The sequence below is a fragment of the Thunnus albacares genome, chromosome 5 (genome assembly GCF_914725855.1).
Source record: "Thunnus albacares chromosome 5, fThuAlb1.1, whole genome shotgun sequence".
NCBI classification, from domain to species: Eukaryota; Metazoa; Chordata; class Actinopteri; order Scombriformes; family Scombridae; genus Thunnus; species Thunnus albacares.
The window spans coordinates 7470444-7489347 of record NC_058110.1 but is presented as its reverse complement, the minus strand read 5'-3'; the positions used below and the strand labels follow the sequence as shown (position 1 = coordinate 7489347).

Below are 18904 nucleotides of genomic sequence, written 5' to 3'. Positions count from 1 at the left end.
ACTGAAAATGAGATAAAGAGAGGGCGAAAAAACAACTTGCGCCGACATACAGAAACAAACCGGCATCATCTCGGGGGTTTAATTGAAACTTATTACGCTGGCTTGGCTTTGTCACAGGGGCTGCTGTGGTGTAACACTCAGTCGTGCCGCCAAACCATAATGTGATTTATCTAGCCAGATTATGGCGCGTAACAGGGACAGGTGTGGTGTGACAAAACAAATATGGTGACTGATGGACGGTAGTTGTCACAAACACGCACACACACACACACACAGTACACCACGGACATGCATACACAGACCTAATCCCTAACAAGCATCACAAGGTAATTATGTGTAATCTGTCCATTGCCCTGTTCTCCTGCACTGCTTCACTGAGCAGACAGCGCAGTGAGGAAATGCAAAGTCAGGTGCCGACAGTATGGTGGCGTAGCGCTGTTATTATACCACATACAATACCAAACAACAGACTTTGACAAATGATTTTGACAATGTGGACTAGATTGGGGAATGACACATGAGATTCAAAACTTTTATGCAGACAAAGTCAGCTGAGATCCAAATCCCTGAACCAACTGATGGATAATGAACAGCAGCACCGGAACAGTTGAAGGTTAAACGCCTTGCTGTTGAGGGAAGGAAGAGCATTTCTTATTTACTCTGTCACCCGAAAGGTACCCAGATGGTCCAGGATTTGCAAGCTGTGAGCCACTTTTCTTAACTTTAGTCTACTGCATTGCCAAACATATTGAGTATAATTTCACCCAGAGATACAATTAAAAAGGAAAATTGAGAAGATTAAAACAGAAAATTGGGATGGAAAAGTGGAAAATGGAAAAAAAAAAAAAAGGTTTAAATGAAAGAGATTAAATTGAACATGGCAGTAGAAAATTATAAAGAAAATGTGTAATAAAAATGAAAATAACCAAAATGGAAAAGCTTGTCCGACGTGTTCAAATTACTAACCCTGGGGATTATATAAAAAATATGTTGAAAATCCTTTGTTCACCAGGATTGTCTCATATTTCTACAAATGCTAACTTATGTCATCAGAATAATTTAAAAGATGTTATGTTCACATAAAAATAACACATACTGGGGTTTTAAGCACACATACCCTTCTTAAATGAACTAAAGCTTTATCCTGCCCAAAAGCTACAAATGAACATTATGACAGATTGCCAGACAAACCATATTTTGGAAGCTCTTGCATGTTTCACCTTTGGCACTAATATGGTATTACATACAGATAGAATACCATGCATAAACAAAGAGACAGGCAATATCACATGTGTGTTTAAGAGAAAGAGTTGAAACTGTTTTTAAACCAAATAATCATCTCAGTATGGTCTAAATGTATCAAATATTGCATGTCGGGGTTTGAAAAATGACACTTTAACATGCTGCTATAGAGAAAGAAATCTTTCTGATGAAACAACATAGTAACTGGAGTGATCTGAATTGAGAGAGCAGAGGGAGACAGAGAGTGAGCAGTCTGGCTGGGGATAATGCTGCCTACTATTTGGAAACTGACTCACATTGGAACCTCAGGCGCCAGTAGAGCCTCAGCACTTTGGTTCCACAAACACAATAGCTGGTAAACACTGACCAGAGTGAGCAGCCATCAAGCTCTAGGGTACGATATGGACAACAGATGTCAGGGTGTGGAAATGGGCCTTTGGATGATTTTGGAAGAATGAAGCTATGATACCACAAAACACAATATCAGCTCGCCACCAAGCCCTGGGATATAAACAATGGCAGAGCCAGAGACAGACAGGCAACAGAGCAAGAGAAAGAGGAGTGCTGTTAGAAGGATTACCATCATCATCTGAGGGGGGCATTGAAATGAGACCGGTGAAGAGTGAGGGAACATATACTATAACTCCATAAACATACAGAATAGTCACAAGGCCTTTTGCATTTCATATCCTACATAGATAACATTAGAACATATCTGTTTTGATGCTAAATCATTTAACTACTACTGTGCAATGTTACCTGTGCTGTCTACATGTAAAGAACATTTCAGAGAATTTCAAATGTTCTTGCAAAAATATTGCATCACCTTTAAATACAAATGATCACACTAGTCAGAATGCATTCCTGCATGAAACTGTACTTTTAACAGATGGTGTCACCAAGACCTGTTGATAAACTTTGATATCTTAAATGGGTGAAGTTCCCCTTGAAATATCTGATGTATTCATATAATATATAACTGTGTTTCTGTATTTTCACATGTAGCTTCATCAGTATGGAATTGACTCCGGGTTTTGTGATACAGACCACATACAACATCCATACAAAAAATGTGGTTGTATGGTCTTGTGTGATATTTCAGGTTAAGGTTAATCTGTAATCTTAAACCGTCATTAACACTGAACACCTAGAATTATGACACAACATCTACTGAAACTGGTACTCAGCTAGGCTAGCCTTGGTGCTTACAGTGGCTCTATGATTATCTTATTACTCCTCACATATTTGTGAGGAGACCCATGTAGGTTTTGATAGTTGGGGCATCTTTTGTGTCAACTGCCATCTTATGAACTCAGCAGAAGGATCATGATGGACACCACGGGAGACCGGGAAATCTCAGCAACCCTTAAAACCTTTGAGAGGGGGAAGCAGTGAGAAGAAAATGGATGTTGTGTGCAACCTGGATAACCAACTTTAACTGTGGTTATAAACCAAACACAGATGACTTACATCCTTCATGGAACAAGGGGACTTAAGTAAGCAATAACATTGCCTACGATCAACCACATTATGATCTCTAGCTATGTATCTGAAACAGGACCGTTGTGGTTAAGAAAATGGAGCCAGACCACAACATCCACTAGGTACTATGCCCCCAAAAGTGTAATGGTTCTGTACCATTATATTATTCTTCTGACATCTGAGAGTGGATTTCCATTGGAACCTCAGAAACTGTTGGAGGTAGAAAAGTATGGCACCACATAACAAGATAACTACTGCTCACTGAGCCTGTGGGTATGCAAGCAGACGCCACAGTGTGGAAATGGGACCTAAAACAGCTTTGGACTCATGTTGCAGTGATTTGACACAACACTACTACAGTACATCCAGGCACATAACCACCATTCTCTGGGGAATGTAAAGTACAGACGCCCTGAAGCTGAAAATGGACCTCAGGCGGTTTTGGAAGGATAGACTGATACAACAGAACCACATTTAAGCACTATAACTAACAAGTCTTAGGATATAACTGCAAAATTATATAATTGTACCACATGAGCAGCCAAACTTATCTAGAACTTAACTGACACATGGACCACAAATGCTCGTCGATGCATACTGGTATAACAAAAGCCCTGCCAGATACAGGCCACTAATCACCAAACCATGCAGCCCATCAGCTAATAGCCTGATACTCAGACTGAATGGCAGTGTCGTTACTACTCCATTATTCAGTCTGACACTGCATTCCTGATAGCAGTTTTGTGTGGGACAAGGATTTGATTTTCCTCTAACAAATCACTAATGACTTACTGAAAGTATCCGTCTGTTCTCACGCCATTTTCAGTCAACACTGAGGACTGTGTTTTCCAGTACACAGAGAGCATGCGTTACGCAATTTTGCAGAGGAGCACAGTCTAAATTGAGAATACATGTTGTCTATGAAAAGATAATTAATAAAAGAAGGCAGCTCCTTCCATCATGTCTATTGTTTTGCAATTTTAAGACACCTCAGAGGGTACGTTTGGGGAACAGGTTTGGCTATATATTAATCTAGACTGGAGTTTATGGTAGACTTTTTTTTGACGGCCATTATGGCTGTCAATATTCCAGAATTATGGCCGTATAGAACATCTACCGGACATATGTTTTTAATAGCCATATAAAAGCCTACATTTAAACAGCAATAAAACACAAACAGAACAAACACAATGGTCCAACAAATGTATTTTATTAAAAGTAGTCAGCAGAATGAACTCTTCACAAACTTTGTGAACTGAGCATATAGGCTACAACAATAAAATAGAACAGATAGCCTTGCTGTTGTTAATTTAATGCAGCCATGTGGGCAGCCTGCAGCTGTAGCTCCCCCACCACCTCCACTTGCCGCTGTCTCCCTGAGCCCACCTCTCGCTGGGGCCGGGGAAAACTTAAACCTCCTACTGATCAATGACACATTATTTAACTGTGGAGCTCCAGGGCTGATCCGTTTGTTTCACTGTGCTGATGCTAGATGTAATGTTACTTGAGAGAAAACAGTAAGACTTTTCGGAGTCGTATTAACTGCTGTCAGGCAGGGCTGTTGCTGGAGTGTGCAGTGGCTTTTGAATCTCATGCCACACTTAGTCACATCTGACCAAACACTAAGTGAATCTCTCTATGTCTTAACAATGGAGGCAAAACCAAACTTTTACATAATATAAGTTTATATTTAAGATGTCTTGGCAACTGTTGATATTTTCATCTGCCGGACAACTACATGTGATACTAGCAAAAAGCCGGCATATGCCCCAGCGTTGTTGTAGCATTACTGGGAAATGAATCCAATTAATCTCTAAATCTCTGACATCATTTTTCTTTCCTGTTTTTACCACTTCCTTTGACTACCACTGACCGGGAATCCAGGGGAGGTAAAGTACTCTGTGGTGTTGTGGCCTTTATGGTGCAGTCCCAACCACATAGTAGCCACATCAAATCATCAATATTATAGCAGTGGTTTCCTAGTAGTCTGTCATCTAGCCTGTAAACACATAGTGTGTGTGTGTGTGTGTGCGTGCATGTGTGTGTGTGTGTGTTCTGTAACATGGTAATCTTGCTGTGGTTTGAGTGGTAACCAATAGCACATGGCCAGTGGGAGGCCAGCAGCTGTTAAAAACTGGGAAAGTTGTTTATGTGGTCAGAAAATAGTTTGAGAATTCTGCTGAGGCATTTTAAGCAAAACTGGAAGTACAGAAATTTAATTTGTAATGGGCATTTTGTTTTCTTTCTTGGGAATACTGGCTCCAATCAATAATCTATAAGCATAGTTATTAGGTTCAAATACTTGAAAAACCTGGGAATACTGAATTGAGAATATAATTGTCTCAAAAGTGGATTAGGTGTTTAGAGACTGCAAAGCTATTAAAGGATTCTTGTTTTCAATATGATCCACTCAGGCTATTTTAATGTGCTGAGAGACTCTGTTGATGGTATGCTCTTGTTTTACATTTGGGGTTACTGCCAGCAATAGCTACGTGATTATCCAGAACACCTTCTGCATACAGTGCAGTCAGTGCACATTAGGACGGTGAACACTAAAACGACTAATAAACCTGGTTTATATCATTTAGATGTATCCGAAACATACCCCTAACACTACACTTAGTGCGGTACATAACCTTTGAAGGTCTAACATGAAGGTGTCCATTTATTGTCTGGTCATATACAGTAATCATTTCTGAAAGAGAAATGTAATCATCACATTATTGCATAATCAGCAGAGAACGGTTTATCTTCTGAGAAATAACTGATAAATCTGTTCCTGTAATTGTTTTAATTAGCCTGTTCAAGTTAGAATGACTAAGAGAATAGTACTTATATTCATACTCATGCTGGATGATTTACTTGATAAATAAAATTCTTAAATTTATTGTGCACACACACACAAATATTGTCTCCATATCAAGATGTCTTTTACTTTTTGCTTGTATAACTTTTGAGACATTTATTGCTCCCAGTCTCGCTCTGCTTGCACTATTATCATAACATAAAAACACATCATTCTTACTCACTACTTCTCCTTCTCATGCCCTTGCCTACGCACTCACACATTCGCTCACACACAAACACGACACAGATGCAAACGCATCAGCAGGTATACGCTTCTTTGTTCATACATGTAGATATGGTGTGTTTGATTCTTAATTTGTAAATACGTGTTTAATGAATGAATTTATGAAGGCATCAAGTAGCAGAATGCAGGCAAAACAACAGATGTATATTCCAGCCAGTGTAGAGGTGTCAGACTGCAACAGAGACAAGAACAAGAACAGGACACGTTGTGGAGACCAAGAGATGTGCCTCTCTTTCCATCACCTTTCATTTCCATCATTTTACCATCCTCTCACACATTAGATTAGCTAATTATTTTATCCAGACCACCTTATAGTATAGCAGTAAAGTCTTAAACTACTACAATCAGTGAGATTATCAATTCCTAAAATGATCATTTTTCTTGTACCAAGTGAATAAATGAATGAAAGACAATACAGTATGTCATCTGATTATTAAATAAGTGTTTCTGTGCACCCAAATTGCAAAATGTGCACAGTTTTACCAGAAATGTGTTATTTGTTTTTATTTTTCAACAGCTAAGGACTGAGAAAAGACATTTCTTTACTTTTTAGACTAATATCCCCTGAAAGTCAAGATAGAAAGGCAAGTAGGACAAAGATCCACAAACAAAAGCTAAATAAAGATGTAAGGGAAACAAACATGAATGAACCTGAAATCTAACCGCTCAATGTTGGATTTTGACCCTTCCAACCTTCCAAACACACCGATAGACGAAGAGACGGTGACATACAAAAATGAACAACAAAGACAGTTTAAATAAAAAAAGAATCAAACCCAAACAAACCTCTATGTGTCTCTGTCTCTCCCGAGTACCAGTTTGATGTAACAGTGAGTAATAATACCATTTCTGTGCCAAGGGCAAACGCAAGGTCCCAACATGTGTGTGTTTTAATAGCATCGCATTAAAATAGAGCAGCTTTCATTCTCGGTTCAGGACACGTAGGGCTTTCGTGACCACAGGGGCTTCAACAAAGAGAGCTGACGCAACAGCCTATCAAGGTTTACCAGCCTTGGATCTCTGCAGGTAACTTTGCACTCCTCACAAATTGACAAGATTACGATGTGGCGCTCGATGAAGCCGCGCTGCTTTTCTTTGCTGGTGATTTTTAGAACTGTAGCATTGGAGGGAGTTTTGATTAAAAGAGATTCTTTCGGGTTGGTGCCCACTGTGGGATCTGCTGTGGTTCTTTTCTTTTTTTCTTTTCTTCCCTATGATGATGTCTCTGTTGAGCAACACTGTCTTGACTTACAGTACGCTGCCTTCACTTTGTCTCAAAACTGACACAGTACAGCTTAAGCTACTGTATCTGTCAATGTTTCTTTACTTTTCATTGGCAGAAGACATTAAATCATGTACAAATAGCGAGCCAAAGCAAAGAATTGAAGTAGCGACAGAATAGTAGATTTTTTTTTTTCACCTGAACCCCAAAATGAATGCAACGGACAAGCCTTTGATATTTGGAAAATTTGGCAGGATCTGTTTTGTTTTCAGCCACATGATAAGTTTCATCTACAGCCAAAGTGGCTGCCATGGCAGCCAGTTTTAGAGGGATGAGAGCAGCATCAAGGTTTGTATGTGTTGGTAATATAAAAATGTTCAAGCTGTTTTCAGGATCCTGTGTGCAGGACAGTAGGTATCAGATATTCTTCCCAGACAAGCTTTTGGTTTCACTTCATTTTATACCAGCAGTTGATGGAGAATCATTTGTGTGCCCCTGCATGTCCTAGTTATGTATTATAATCAGTTACTATTATAACAATTCATATGTGTAAAAGCCTATTCAGAGCAACAAGGTTGTCGTTTATTAAAGCACTATTTAAAAAGTTAACTATATCCTTTTATTTCCCATCATTAAAAGATTGATGTAACATCAATAGTAAAATGATTTCATAAAATGTGAAACACAAGAATAATCACATTTAAATATAAAGAAAATAGGAGACACTTTACAGGCACAAAATTTAAATGTGTTTTAAATATTAACCAATGTAAAGCTCCACCAAAAAAAAAAAAGATCACAGGTATAGAACCTGCTATCACGCCAAAACTGAATGATACTGTAGGCCCTTTAATACATATACTCATATTAGATAACAACTAAAACAGTTGCATTTCATTTATTTATCTACATTTCTGTACCGATAGTTTATATGATCAAAAAAATACTGATTAGGCTTCTAATTCAGATGGAATCATTATTTAGGTTAAAGCTGCAGATGTGTTAGCGGAGGCAGTGAGGAATGTGCTATGTGCTGGGTTTTTGGTAGCTGAATTTTATTTGACCATTGCAAAGAGGTCAGAGCACATGCTGGTTTCCATCAGCTGCCAGTGTAACATCAAACTCCGGAGTTGAACTTTTCTGTGATTTGGAAAACACTCATTTCTGTGTGAAAGGAAGCCAGGCTGCCAGGCTCAGCGCTCTCTTTCAGTCTACCTGGCAACTGTTCCCTATTAACCTTAACAGCCCAAAAGACTGAGTGAGTTGTGTGTGTGTGTGTGTGTGTGTGTGTGTGTGTGTGTAACAGTATTTTTCTGCTTGTGTGCATTTGTGTGGGCGAGACTTGAAAAAAAGATAAAATATCTTTAAATATAAGGGTCTATAAAAGCACAGAGTAGATTAGAAATCATTAGCAGATTAATGCCAGGCATTCATACTCCACACATACACCAGAAAAATCTATACCACTCCATACACACATAAATGGCACAAGCACAGGTATAAATACACCTATAAGTACATTAGCATCCCCTAAAACACACACGCTGCCAGTAAATCCTATTCAACGTGTGGTGGGTGGTGCCATATGAAGAAACACATACACACACACAAACGCTTACCTTAGTGATCTTGGGGTGGGTGCAGCGGCTGTTTCCAGATGTGGCGTGCATCCACCCTCCGCCTTCAGCCAGCTGCAGCGGTAGGTGGGAATTTCCTCCACTGGTACACTCCTGTCTGAGGGAGCACTTCTTGTCCTGGACGCACCAACCGCATTCAAACCTTGGGTCGGCCTTCAGGCACATGCCGCAGCTATCCCGCAGCGCCCTGCACTTGTACAGGTGGGCTGGTTTGTGACACAGAGAGAGTGGGAGAGACAAATATGATGTGATTAGAAGAGTGAGGACAGTGGGTGAGATCATTTGAGTTCAGATGAGTTTTTTTTCAGCTAGCAGCAAGAGCACTAAATTTCATGATGAGACAAAGTTATATTATAGAGAAAGACGTTCCCCTGTTCCACTCTTGTGTTTCTTTTATTGTTATTTCATGTTTCAGCTTTTCAGAAAGAGTTATGACAAAATTCCCGATGAGAAAAACACATTTAAACCCAAAACTTAGTGGAACTGAGAAGAACATTAACTTGTTTACGGGACTGTCTCTCCCTATTGTCTCTTACCTGGTGCTTTATTTTAAACTGTCGTTCATGTTACTGTGGAGCAGTTTAATAAAAGTCAGCTTTTATATGCTGCTGTAAAGGCACATTCAGTTCTTGATACAACGGTACTGCTCACCCACTTCTGGGCTCGCCCTTCTCTATCAGTGTTTGCTCCACCATGTGTTACATTAGTATGTCTGAAAAGCCGGGGCATGAAAGTAAACTGATATCTATGACTCTATACTTGCTCATTTTGTTAGCACACAAATAACATAGGTGCTGTATCAGACACTACTTTTCTATCTCAGAGGTTGTTAAATGTTTTAAAATATACATTTTTCCTTTGTTCTAACATCTCACAGAATTCCAATATCAGTATCACAAACGTATCAGGAAAAAAACACAGTTGGTTTATTTTGTAAAATGTATTCAGATGATCAGAAAGTTCTGTTGAATATTTTCATTTAAAAAAAAAGAAACAGTGGCAAAAACAAAATGTCAAAAAAACTAATCAGGAGTTTACGTGTCGGTGAGCCTGACAGAGAGAGAACAGCATAAATTAATGTTAATCACCCCCATAACACCTAAAACCTTCAGGAGGTGATCCTTACCAGCCTCTGAGGCTGTGACGATGAGAAAATAGCTGCTTCCACAGATAAATAGAGGAAGAAAAAAAAAAAAAAGTACATGAACAAGCGACCTAGAGGGATTACAGAAATTAATTCAACAGGTAATGTCTTCTAATGCCAATAGGGAATTGATAATTCGTTGTGTAAAAAACCATTCCCTCAACTCTGCAGAGTGGAAAAAAATTATTCAAATTAAAAAAAAAAAGAATAAATAAATGGATTAATAAATAATTAAAACCTCAAACACCTGAGAAAAGAGAGGAGAGGGAGATGAAAGGAAGCTGGGAGGATGGGGAGGATAAATTTTAGCTGCGCTTGTTAACAAAACAGCAACAAGGATTGTTATGAATTTAAAGATGGCGAGTCCCCCATGAGGCTGAGAGAATCAGAGGCACCGATAGAGCAGGGAGAGTGACAGAGAGGATGAGAGAGGGGGGGAGAAAAAAAAGTAGAGACAAGCAAAGACAAACAGAGGAAAGAAAGTCACAGGCAAATAAGAGAGCAACAAGTACCAGTAAATGTTTTGTTACCATTTGTTAATCTCTATAATAATTATCTCAGTTTATACTACCCTGCCAAAATCTGCGAACAGGTTTGTTTACTGTCACACTGGTTAAACAGATTTGAAATGAACTGAACTGGAAAAACAGAGAGGAGAAAAAAAAAACAACCCAAAACTGAGCAACAGAGCATGGAAGAATCTCCTCCTTCCTCCTCCTCCTCTGCAGACAGACGGCGGGCTGGACTTCAAAGAGAGCTTCTTTCGTATCCATCTGCCCGCCTCGGCCCTCGCTCGCCCTAATCTGATTAGCCACGGATCAGCTTAAAAGTAGCGCAACGCTAATTAATCTGAACCAAATGAATGATTTAATTAACATTAACATCTCCACTTTACACCGGGGCAAAGCTGGGCCAGCGCCGAGCGGCTCTGCCTCAGACGGATAATACAGCTCCGATTCAGAAAGAGAAAGACAGGGGATGGAGCAGGGAGGGATTAATAAAGGATGGAGCGCAAAAAGGAGGAGAAAAAGGAGAAGGTCTTTATGAGATTTGTATGAGTGAGGACAGTTTTATAATGCATGTTTTGAAAGAGTTTAGACCTTTAACACCACTGGGCTTATATGAATCATAATGGGTATTCTGTGAGGCTTGAGCACAAAGTAACTATGATATATCTGTGGGGGGTTTAACAGGGTTGTTGATTCATACTAATTATTCATTCAGAAACTTGTCAGCTGTTTCAGAAGTCTGTCCTGCCTGTTAGGAGGAACCGGCCTTGGATACTGCATAAATTCTCTGCCAAGTCAAGTAGCAAGTACTACTTACTCACAGTCATACGAACAGGAACATACTTGTCAAGTTCACACACACACACACACACACACACACACACACAGCCTCTAAGATCATTGGATTTCACATTGTTGTCACATGCAAAGTACTCACTGTAACACTGTGGCTTGTTTCAAGAGTTTTCTGGGTAACTTTACTGGAAAAACTCATATCTGTAACATGGACCGATGTCAAAAATGTCTGTTTTATTCGAAGTTATCAGATAACTTAGAACAAGCTTCTGAACGGCAAAAAATACCTCTGTGTTTTACATGGATTTTGGATCTTGGAAGTGTAAAAAAAAATGTACACTCCGTTTATAGTTTGCGACAGTGTACCAAAACCCCCCGAAATACCTTGCTGCTCACTGTTTTTAGCTCAACTGCCAACTGTTCAGTGTCAAAACACCAACGGTGAGCTGTAAGGAAATTTAGGGATTTGGAGGTACAGTTGGGTGCTACAACAAAAGCAGGAATTGCATTGGTTTCTTGGTATGAGCTTTGTTTTTCTTTGCTGTGATTCAGTCACATTTCCAGTCACAGTGTTTACTTTCAACCAAATGTTAAATTTCAGATCCCAACAAGTGAAATTCATAGAAGTCTTTGACTACATGGTTCATCCTTACATTAAATGACTCCTTTTAATAATCATAACAGGCAGGAAAGATTCATTGTATTTTTAACCATTATCCGCAAATCATACTAGCTGTTTTCTCTAAGCTGATTCTTGGTTGATCTACAACCAATAATTAAATTGGGTGCAGGTTCTTTGTCAAACTAAACTGTCGCTTGACACAGTCTGGTTCACTTGGTTCTGACCAAAGAAAGATAAGACTTACTAATCCTGTCGCAAGTTGTATTCTGTGTTGTCTAGCCGTGCCTGAGTACATGCTCACAATGATGTCGCTGATGTTTAGCAGGTACTGTGTAACCTTTATCATGTTTCACATCTTAGTTTAGCACATTAGCATGCTAACATTTGTTAGTTAGAACTAAACACAGAGTACAACTGGGGATGAGCAGTTAGTTTGGTCCTAAGCCAAAGTATTTGATGAATTAAACATTTGACCAGATGTTGGTGCTAGTTAAAAAGTCAGTAAGATACATCCTCTAGGGACCATTCATGTCTGAACAAATCCATCCATTGTTTGAAATATTTTAGTTTGGGCCAAAGTAGTGGACCAAACAACACCGCCATCCATAGAGCCACACCACTAGCGTTATACATTATACATTGTTGCCTATTAGTTGTGGTAGGTTTTGTGTTCACAGTAAAGTTTGACTGAAGTGCACCAAACAGATGTGAGAGCACCCTTAGTAAATGAAACCTCATGAAATCCTTACATGGTCTTTTAAAAGAAAAGGTGCAACTGAATTGCAGAATTTAAGTAAACTAACATAAATGAAACTGAATTACTCAACAACATATTGAACATATTGCGTTCAATGTTTCCCTCAGTATGCATCTAAAAGATGAATTTTTTCCTTTTATTACTACCAATATTATTAACAGCGATACATTGTACTAACATTACAGCATTATATAACACCTCTTGATGTGATGGAACACTGCATTTATAAGTTCAGTAAGCTCAGTATAAGCTCAGTTCTGATAAGGAAAAATCATCAGATTTATAGTTGAAAATCGCAGCGGAGAATCCATCTACTTGATTGCACAGAAATGTGATTTATGGCTGTACAAGACTTCTCAGCACATGTCAAACTCAGGATGTTAAATCCCTGGAGAGGATCTTTCAGCACAGACATACAGAAAACCTTAAAGGAGAACATTTTAAATAAAATAATACAAGGCAGAAGAATTAGGTCATGACAGATAAGCAACTAATTTCTGAGCAATCTGCAAAACGAACTGCATGTCTGACTTTTATCAAAATGAGGTCAGATACCACACAAAGGATGTGAGATTAAAACATGCATGTGTGTCATATAAAGACATACATGCATATAGAAAATGAATAGGGCAGGTGGGAGGGGTTTGTTGATATGACTCTAGACGTGCAACTTCCAAGCAAAAGACTGTATGACACACTTGAGAGAAAGTTACTGTATATTATCTTGTGTAATGGGACGTCTAAAATCATTAGCCTCCACCACCCAATATGTTACACTTGATAAAGAATTTAGAATTGGTAATTGTTTTCCACTTCATGCACAAATAGCGATTAAAAATAATAAATGCCATCCCTCCATGTCGCTTTCTGTTTTTCTTTATCAATCCCTTTATTCTCATCTACCCCCCGCCATTACATGGTGCATTTATCAACCTGTCATGCACCCATCGTTCTCTCCCTTCATCTTTTCTTCTGCCTATCGGTTTCTCCATTTGTTTATCTACCTCTCTTACATCCATCCCTATTAATTCCTGTGTTGGATGTTTGTTTGTTATCATCGCCATCCATCAATCACTCCCTCTGCCCCTCTTTTATCCCTGAGACAAGAATAGTGTTTTTCCAAACGGATAGTAGACTTTCACCTCTCTCCTTGATGGCTGTCAGAAATGAAATTACAGATTTCTTATGAAGGGGAAAAACTGCACACGGCATTGTTGCTTCACAGAAAATCATTACAGACAGATAAATAAGCTAGACCAATTCAAATTTCTGCCAAGCAGCAATGCCTGCGTACAAGTTTCCCAAAATGAGAGATGAGAATACAGAGGAGAGATTACACAGAAGAAAGTGTTCTACCTTGAATGTTGAATGGGTTGTCGATGACAAAGTTTCCATTCCACACCACAGAGAGGTCGACTGGTAGGTCACTGATGTCACTGCCCTCGTAGTCATACTGAGACACACAGAAACAGAGAGACGGCGAGTGTGTCAGAAATTCTTGATTTATAATGGATTCAATGCAAATTGGGAATTGTATGAGCTATCGTTTCATTTGCATAGTGATTCACCCCAGCTTGTTCATTGCAGACAGTGATACAGCGCGGGCATGCATGCATGCATAAATCCATATTCACCAAAACAGACATATTTCATAAATACACATACATAGAGAAATAACAAATGGGTTACAGTTGAATGGGCAAGGAGGAGTGGAGACGGGAATGAGAAAAGAGAGGAGGAGATGAGGACGTAGGATGGAGGGAGAAAGGACAGGACGGGTGATGAGAGGAAAATGTGGGAAGTGAGAAGAGGCTTAAAGGGAGGCAAAGAGGAAGTGGAGATGGAGAGGAGAGGAGAGGAGAAGAGAAGAGAAGACAAGAGAAGAGGTGGATGGGGAAGTATAGGCAGACAGAAATCGGACTCCGGTAGACGTGTGAGAGGACCTTATTCATTTACACATGAGCTAAGTGGTGGGATGAGGGGAAGGGGGGAGAAAAGATACGGAGCAGTGTAAAGTGAAATTGGCATTTCCAATTTGCTCCCTGACACACTGGATTTGGTAGACGGGGCTTGACCATCCCATACGGGCAATGGGGCCTGTAGCACACAGACAGACACACCACTTATGATACAGTCAAAACTTTCCTCCACTCTGCCCTCATCCACCAAGATGTATATACTCAACATATCACTACAGTGAATTGGATACAGATGCTTTATAATGTTGTCCTGTGTGTAGATACGTTCGCATTTTGATGTTGAGCAGTAGTTGTTTTCCACCCATAGGTGAACGAGTTAGCAACCTGATCCTCTACAAAATACATTCAACTGCTTTTTACGTTCACTCTCAACTTTCTTGATCTGATCCAGGACGTGTGACATTCTTGTACAACACATAGGCCTCCAAAATGCATATGATGTTCCAACATTGATTCATATGACCACTTTCAGATCTGCCAACTCTATACTGGTTATGTTCAGGCAAAGGAGAGGTGGCAGGTTAAGGAAAGAGTGAGGTCATGGTTAAAGGAGACCATCACTGACTTTAAGCAGGAGGTCTCCAGTGTCTCCACCATCTGATGCTTTGCATGCCCATCCATCCACCCCGACCTCCTCTTGAGAAGGTTGTTCAGCCTTATAACAACACCACGCGACTTCTCCCTTTGCTTCTCAGAGACAACTGTCATTACTCGCATGGCCACAAGAGGTCACTTTTCAGCAAATTGTAAACATAGGTTGCATGAAGTGTGACCAAATGTTGAACGCTGTGATGGCTTTGTCTAGGCAACTAAATCACTTGTTAGAAAAAGATTATGGTTTGGGTTAAAAGTCTCATGCTTCAAGTCAGCACCGACTTTTAAAACATTTAACCAAGACCACATCATCTTTCCCTAATCATAACCAAGTGCTTTGAGTTGCCTGAACATAACCATAAAAATGGTAACCATGATTTAGTTGCCAGGATATTGGAGCAGAAAAAAAGATAATTGTTGGCAGTGAACATTTTGCTACAAATCCAGTCACAATTACTTTTCCTAAAAAGTAAAAAACATATTTACTACTGCAAATTAGTTGTAGTTGATTGTAAGCTTTGGTGTGGTTGCTTTTCAGCACACTGGTAGAGACATTTTATTACAAATGATAATTCATAGCAGCAGAGACATTTTGACACAGTCAGTCATCCAAGCTGATCCTGTAGTGCAGCATGCCAACAGTACTTTACTGCACCAAAAGGCTGTAATTTATGGGCCGGTTTGCAAGTCTGAAACACAGATACAAATGTACTAAAAGGTGGTGCAACTTTTAAAAAATCTGTATACCAGCATAGTATAAGCTACCATATATATACCTGTGGCATAGGCAGAATAGGTGAATGCTAGGGGAAGAAAAAAAATCTAAATTTTTAACTTTTACTATTTTTTACTCATACTATTTTAATACTAGCATTTCGAAATATTAAAAAAAGTCCACAACAACATAACTAAATAGCCTATTAAATAGGCCCTGTTTTCTGGGTTGCGCCCCCTTAGTTAGACTTACCTGATTGTAAGGGATGGGCCAGTTATCTGAACTAGTCTGAACTATCTGAACTATCTGAAATCAGAATGCTTTCAGTAGCAAATCTTATCCTGTTGCCTACAGATTCTGCATTCATATGCAGATATTTGTTTATAGAGATTAGACAGTAAGGTACCCGGCTGGGCAAGTCAGAGAGGCTCTCCTGGAAGAGACAGAAACTATTGCAGACCCTGTGGTGAAAGTTGAAGCCCAGTCTTTAGCTTAGAGTCAGCCTCCATGCAGCTAGATGTGGCTGTCGACTTGCTGAAGAAAACCAGAGATTCTCTCACCTGCCACAGAAACACTGGGTTTTCTGATTCACAGACAACCGCAAAGGAGATGTGCTCGGAGATGAACATGGAACCACAAAAAGGCACTTCGGTTATGAGGCTCCAGATGAGCCTTTTGGTGATGCACTTTGAAAAATGGAAAACCATATTTTTTGATGTTGTAGTGGATACAGCCCTCTCTTCGCTTGATGAGAGATTTCATAACCTGAGAGAGGTGAATGACAAATTTGGAGTGCTCCTCAACTTCCCCAACATGTCAAAAGAAGAGTTGTTAGAGCACTGTCAAACCCTGAGCACTGCTCTAACCCATGACAGACAGCCAGGTATCGATGGCAGGGAACAAAATTTTCCACATTTGCCATCAAAAAATATGACAGGCATGGAACTCTTGACCTTCCTGCATGAAAAGAAGCTGACAGAAAGTTACCCCGATATGTGGGTTGCTCTGAGAATCTCTGCCACTCTTCCTGTTACAGTGGCTGCTGCTGAAAGGAGTTTCTCTAAGCTCAAACTCATTAAAACCTACCTGAGATATACTATGGTACAAGAACATCTCAGTCAACTTTACATAATTAGTATAAATCATGTGGTGATGTCATAGATGACAAGAAAGGCAAAGCTGTAGAACAATGCTTGATTATGCATATTGCACTGAGGTTTCTGTAATACAGAATTTTTGTGCGATACTCTAATTTATCATCTTTATAAATCTTTTTATGTCTGCACTGGCTTCTTTAATATCATATTTTGTGCAATACCTTATTTATAATGTTTTTATAGTGTGGGGGTTTTTTGTTTCTAAAATAAAGAGAATCTCAAAGACATAAATCTATGCAGTTTCTGTGTGAGTGTATGAACACAATGATTGGTGGTAAAATTGGCTCTGATGCAAGGGGGCAACAGCTAAAATCTTGCCTAGGGCACCAAATTGGTCAGGGCCGGTTCTGTAAGCTACTGATATCTATGTAAACTGTGTTATTTCAGTCCAGTAAAGGTTCAGCCTAGAGAGAAAATTAGACAAAATAAAGGAAGAAATAAAAGAAAAAGAAGAATATGAACAAGAAGAGATAGAAAAAAAGGAGAAGCAGCCACAACCAGAGAGGTAAATGATCTACTTGCTATGGATTAAGATTCCACCTCTGTGCCTCACAGGATCTCAGTGCAGCCTTTGACACTATTGATCACTGTCTACTATTAGACAGAATAAATTGTAATTTTGGCATCTCTGGCCTAGCCCCCTCTTGGCTTAAGTCCTACTTATCTGAAAGAACATAGTGTTGTCTGCTATAATAATATTACACCTAAATTCTCTGATGTTAAATATGGAGTACCTCAGGGCTCAGTTCTTGGCCCTCTGCTTTTCTCTCTTTATATTTCCCCTCTTGGTCAAATTATACATAGTCATGGAATAAATTTCCATTGTGACCAGGATGATATTCAGCTGTATTTGCCTTTACGGGCTGATAATTATACTCAAATTACTAAATTAGCTGCTTAGCTGCTGTGAAATTTGGATTTCACTAAATTTCCTGCTTCTAAATTCGGATAAAACTGAGATGCTGGTCATTGGCCCTGCTAGACACAGACACCAGTTTGATCATGTGACAGTAACTCTCGACAACTGTGTGATTTCACAAAGTGAGAGCTAGAATCTTATCTTAAACAAGAAAATCTAACCATATTACACCCATTTCTAGCCTCCCTTCATTGGCTTCCTATCCATATTAGATCAGACATTAAGGTGCTTCTGCTGACTTTATAAAATCCTAAATGGGCACGCTTAATCATACCTGTCTGACCTCCTTAAACACCATATTCCATTTTGAGCTCTCCACAGGGCTCCTGTGTGCACCGAAAAGTTAAAAAGAAGTCAGCAGGAGGCAGGGCCTTTTCCTATAGCGCCCCGTTCTAATGGAATAACCTCCCTGCTGACGTCAGACAATCAAAGTCTGTTGAGTCCTTTAAATCTGAATTTAAAACTCATCTTCAATGCCTTAACCTTTAATTAGTTGTCTTTAACTGAGTACTTCCTGACCTTCTACTGCACAGCGAGTACATTTCTGTCTAAATTAATTTACTAAGCGCTGCCCTGCTGACGAGATCATTGATTATTGCAACCGTTCTGATAACCACTGCATCTCTCTAACCTTCTGTTTGTTTGTTCCACAAGCACATGTGTGTCCAAGCTGTCTCTCCCTCTCTCTCTCCCTATTTTCTCCTCCTGTCCTGTCTTGTCTCTCAGGCATCTCTTTGCTAGACCAGCACCCATCCTGGAACCGCTCTGCTTCCCTGGCTGTCGGTGCCATTTCCTGAAGTTTTTGATCTGGTTTATCCTTCCCCTTTCTTGTCTCTTCTCCCATGTATGTGAATAGTGTGATGTGAGTTTCTCATGTGTAGTCTGTCCTCCTCCCAGGTCTCCATGTTGATGGAGGTGGCGTGGCTCAGGTCCTGTTCTGTTCTGTTCTGGTGGCGCCTGGAAGCTTCTTGGCAACCTCATCACATTCTTCATATATATTATAAATCCATTATTATTTTGTTATCCTGTTCAATGCTGT

General features: G+C 39.6%; 1 protein-coding gene across 6 annotated transcripts in view; it reads right to left on the bottom strand.

The window, feature by feature from the left end:
• The window catches only part of LOC122982113 (plexin-A1-like), a 265073-nt gene that overhangs the window by 64802 nt on the left and 181367 nt on the right, over positions 1–18904 (bottom strand). For all 6 annotated transcript variants that reach the window (XM_044351146.1, XM_044351142.1, XM_044351141.1 and 3 more), the window contains 2 exons: positions 13858–13954; positions 8657–8880 (listed from right to left, as the gene is read on the bottom strand). In XM_044351146.1, the coding sequence (XP_044207081.1) occupies positions 8657–8880; positions 13858–13954 (321 nt within the window). The remainder of the gene's footprint in view (positions 1–8656; positions 8881–13857; positions 13955–18904) is intronic.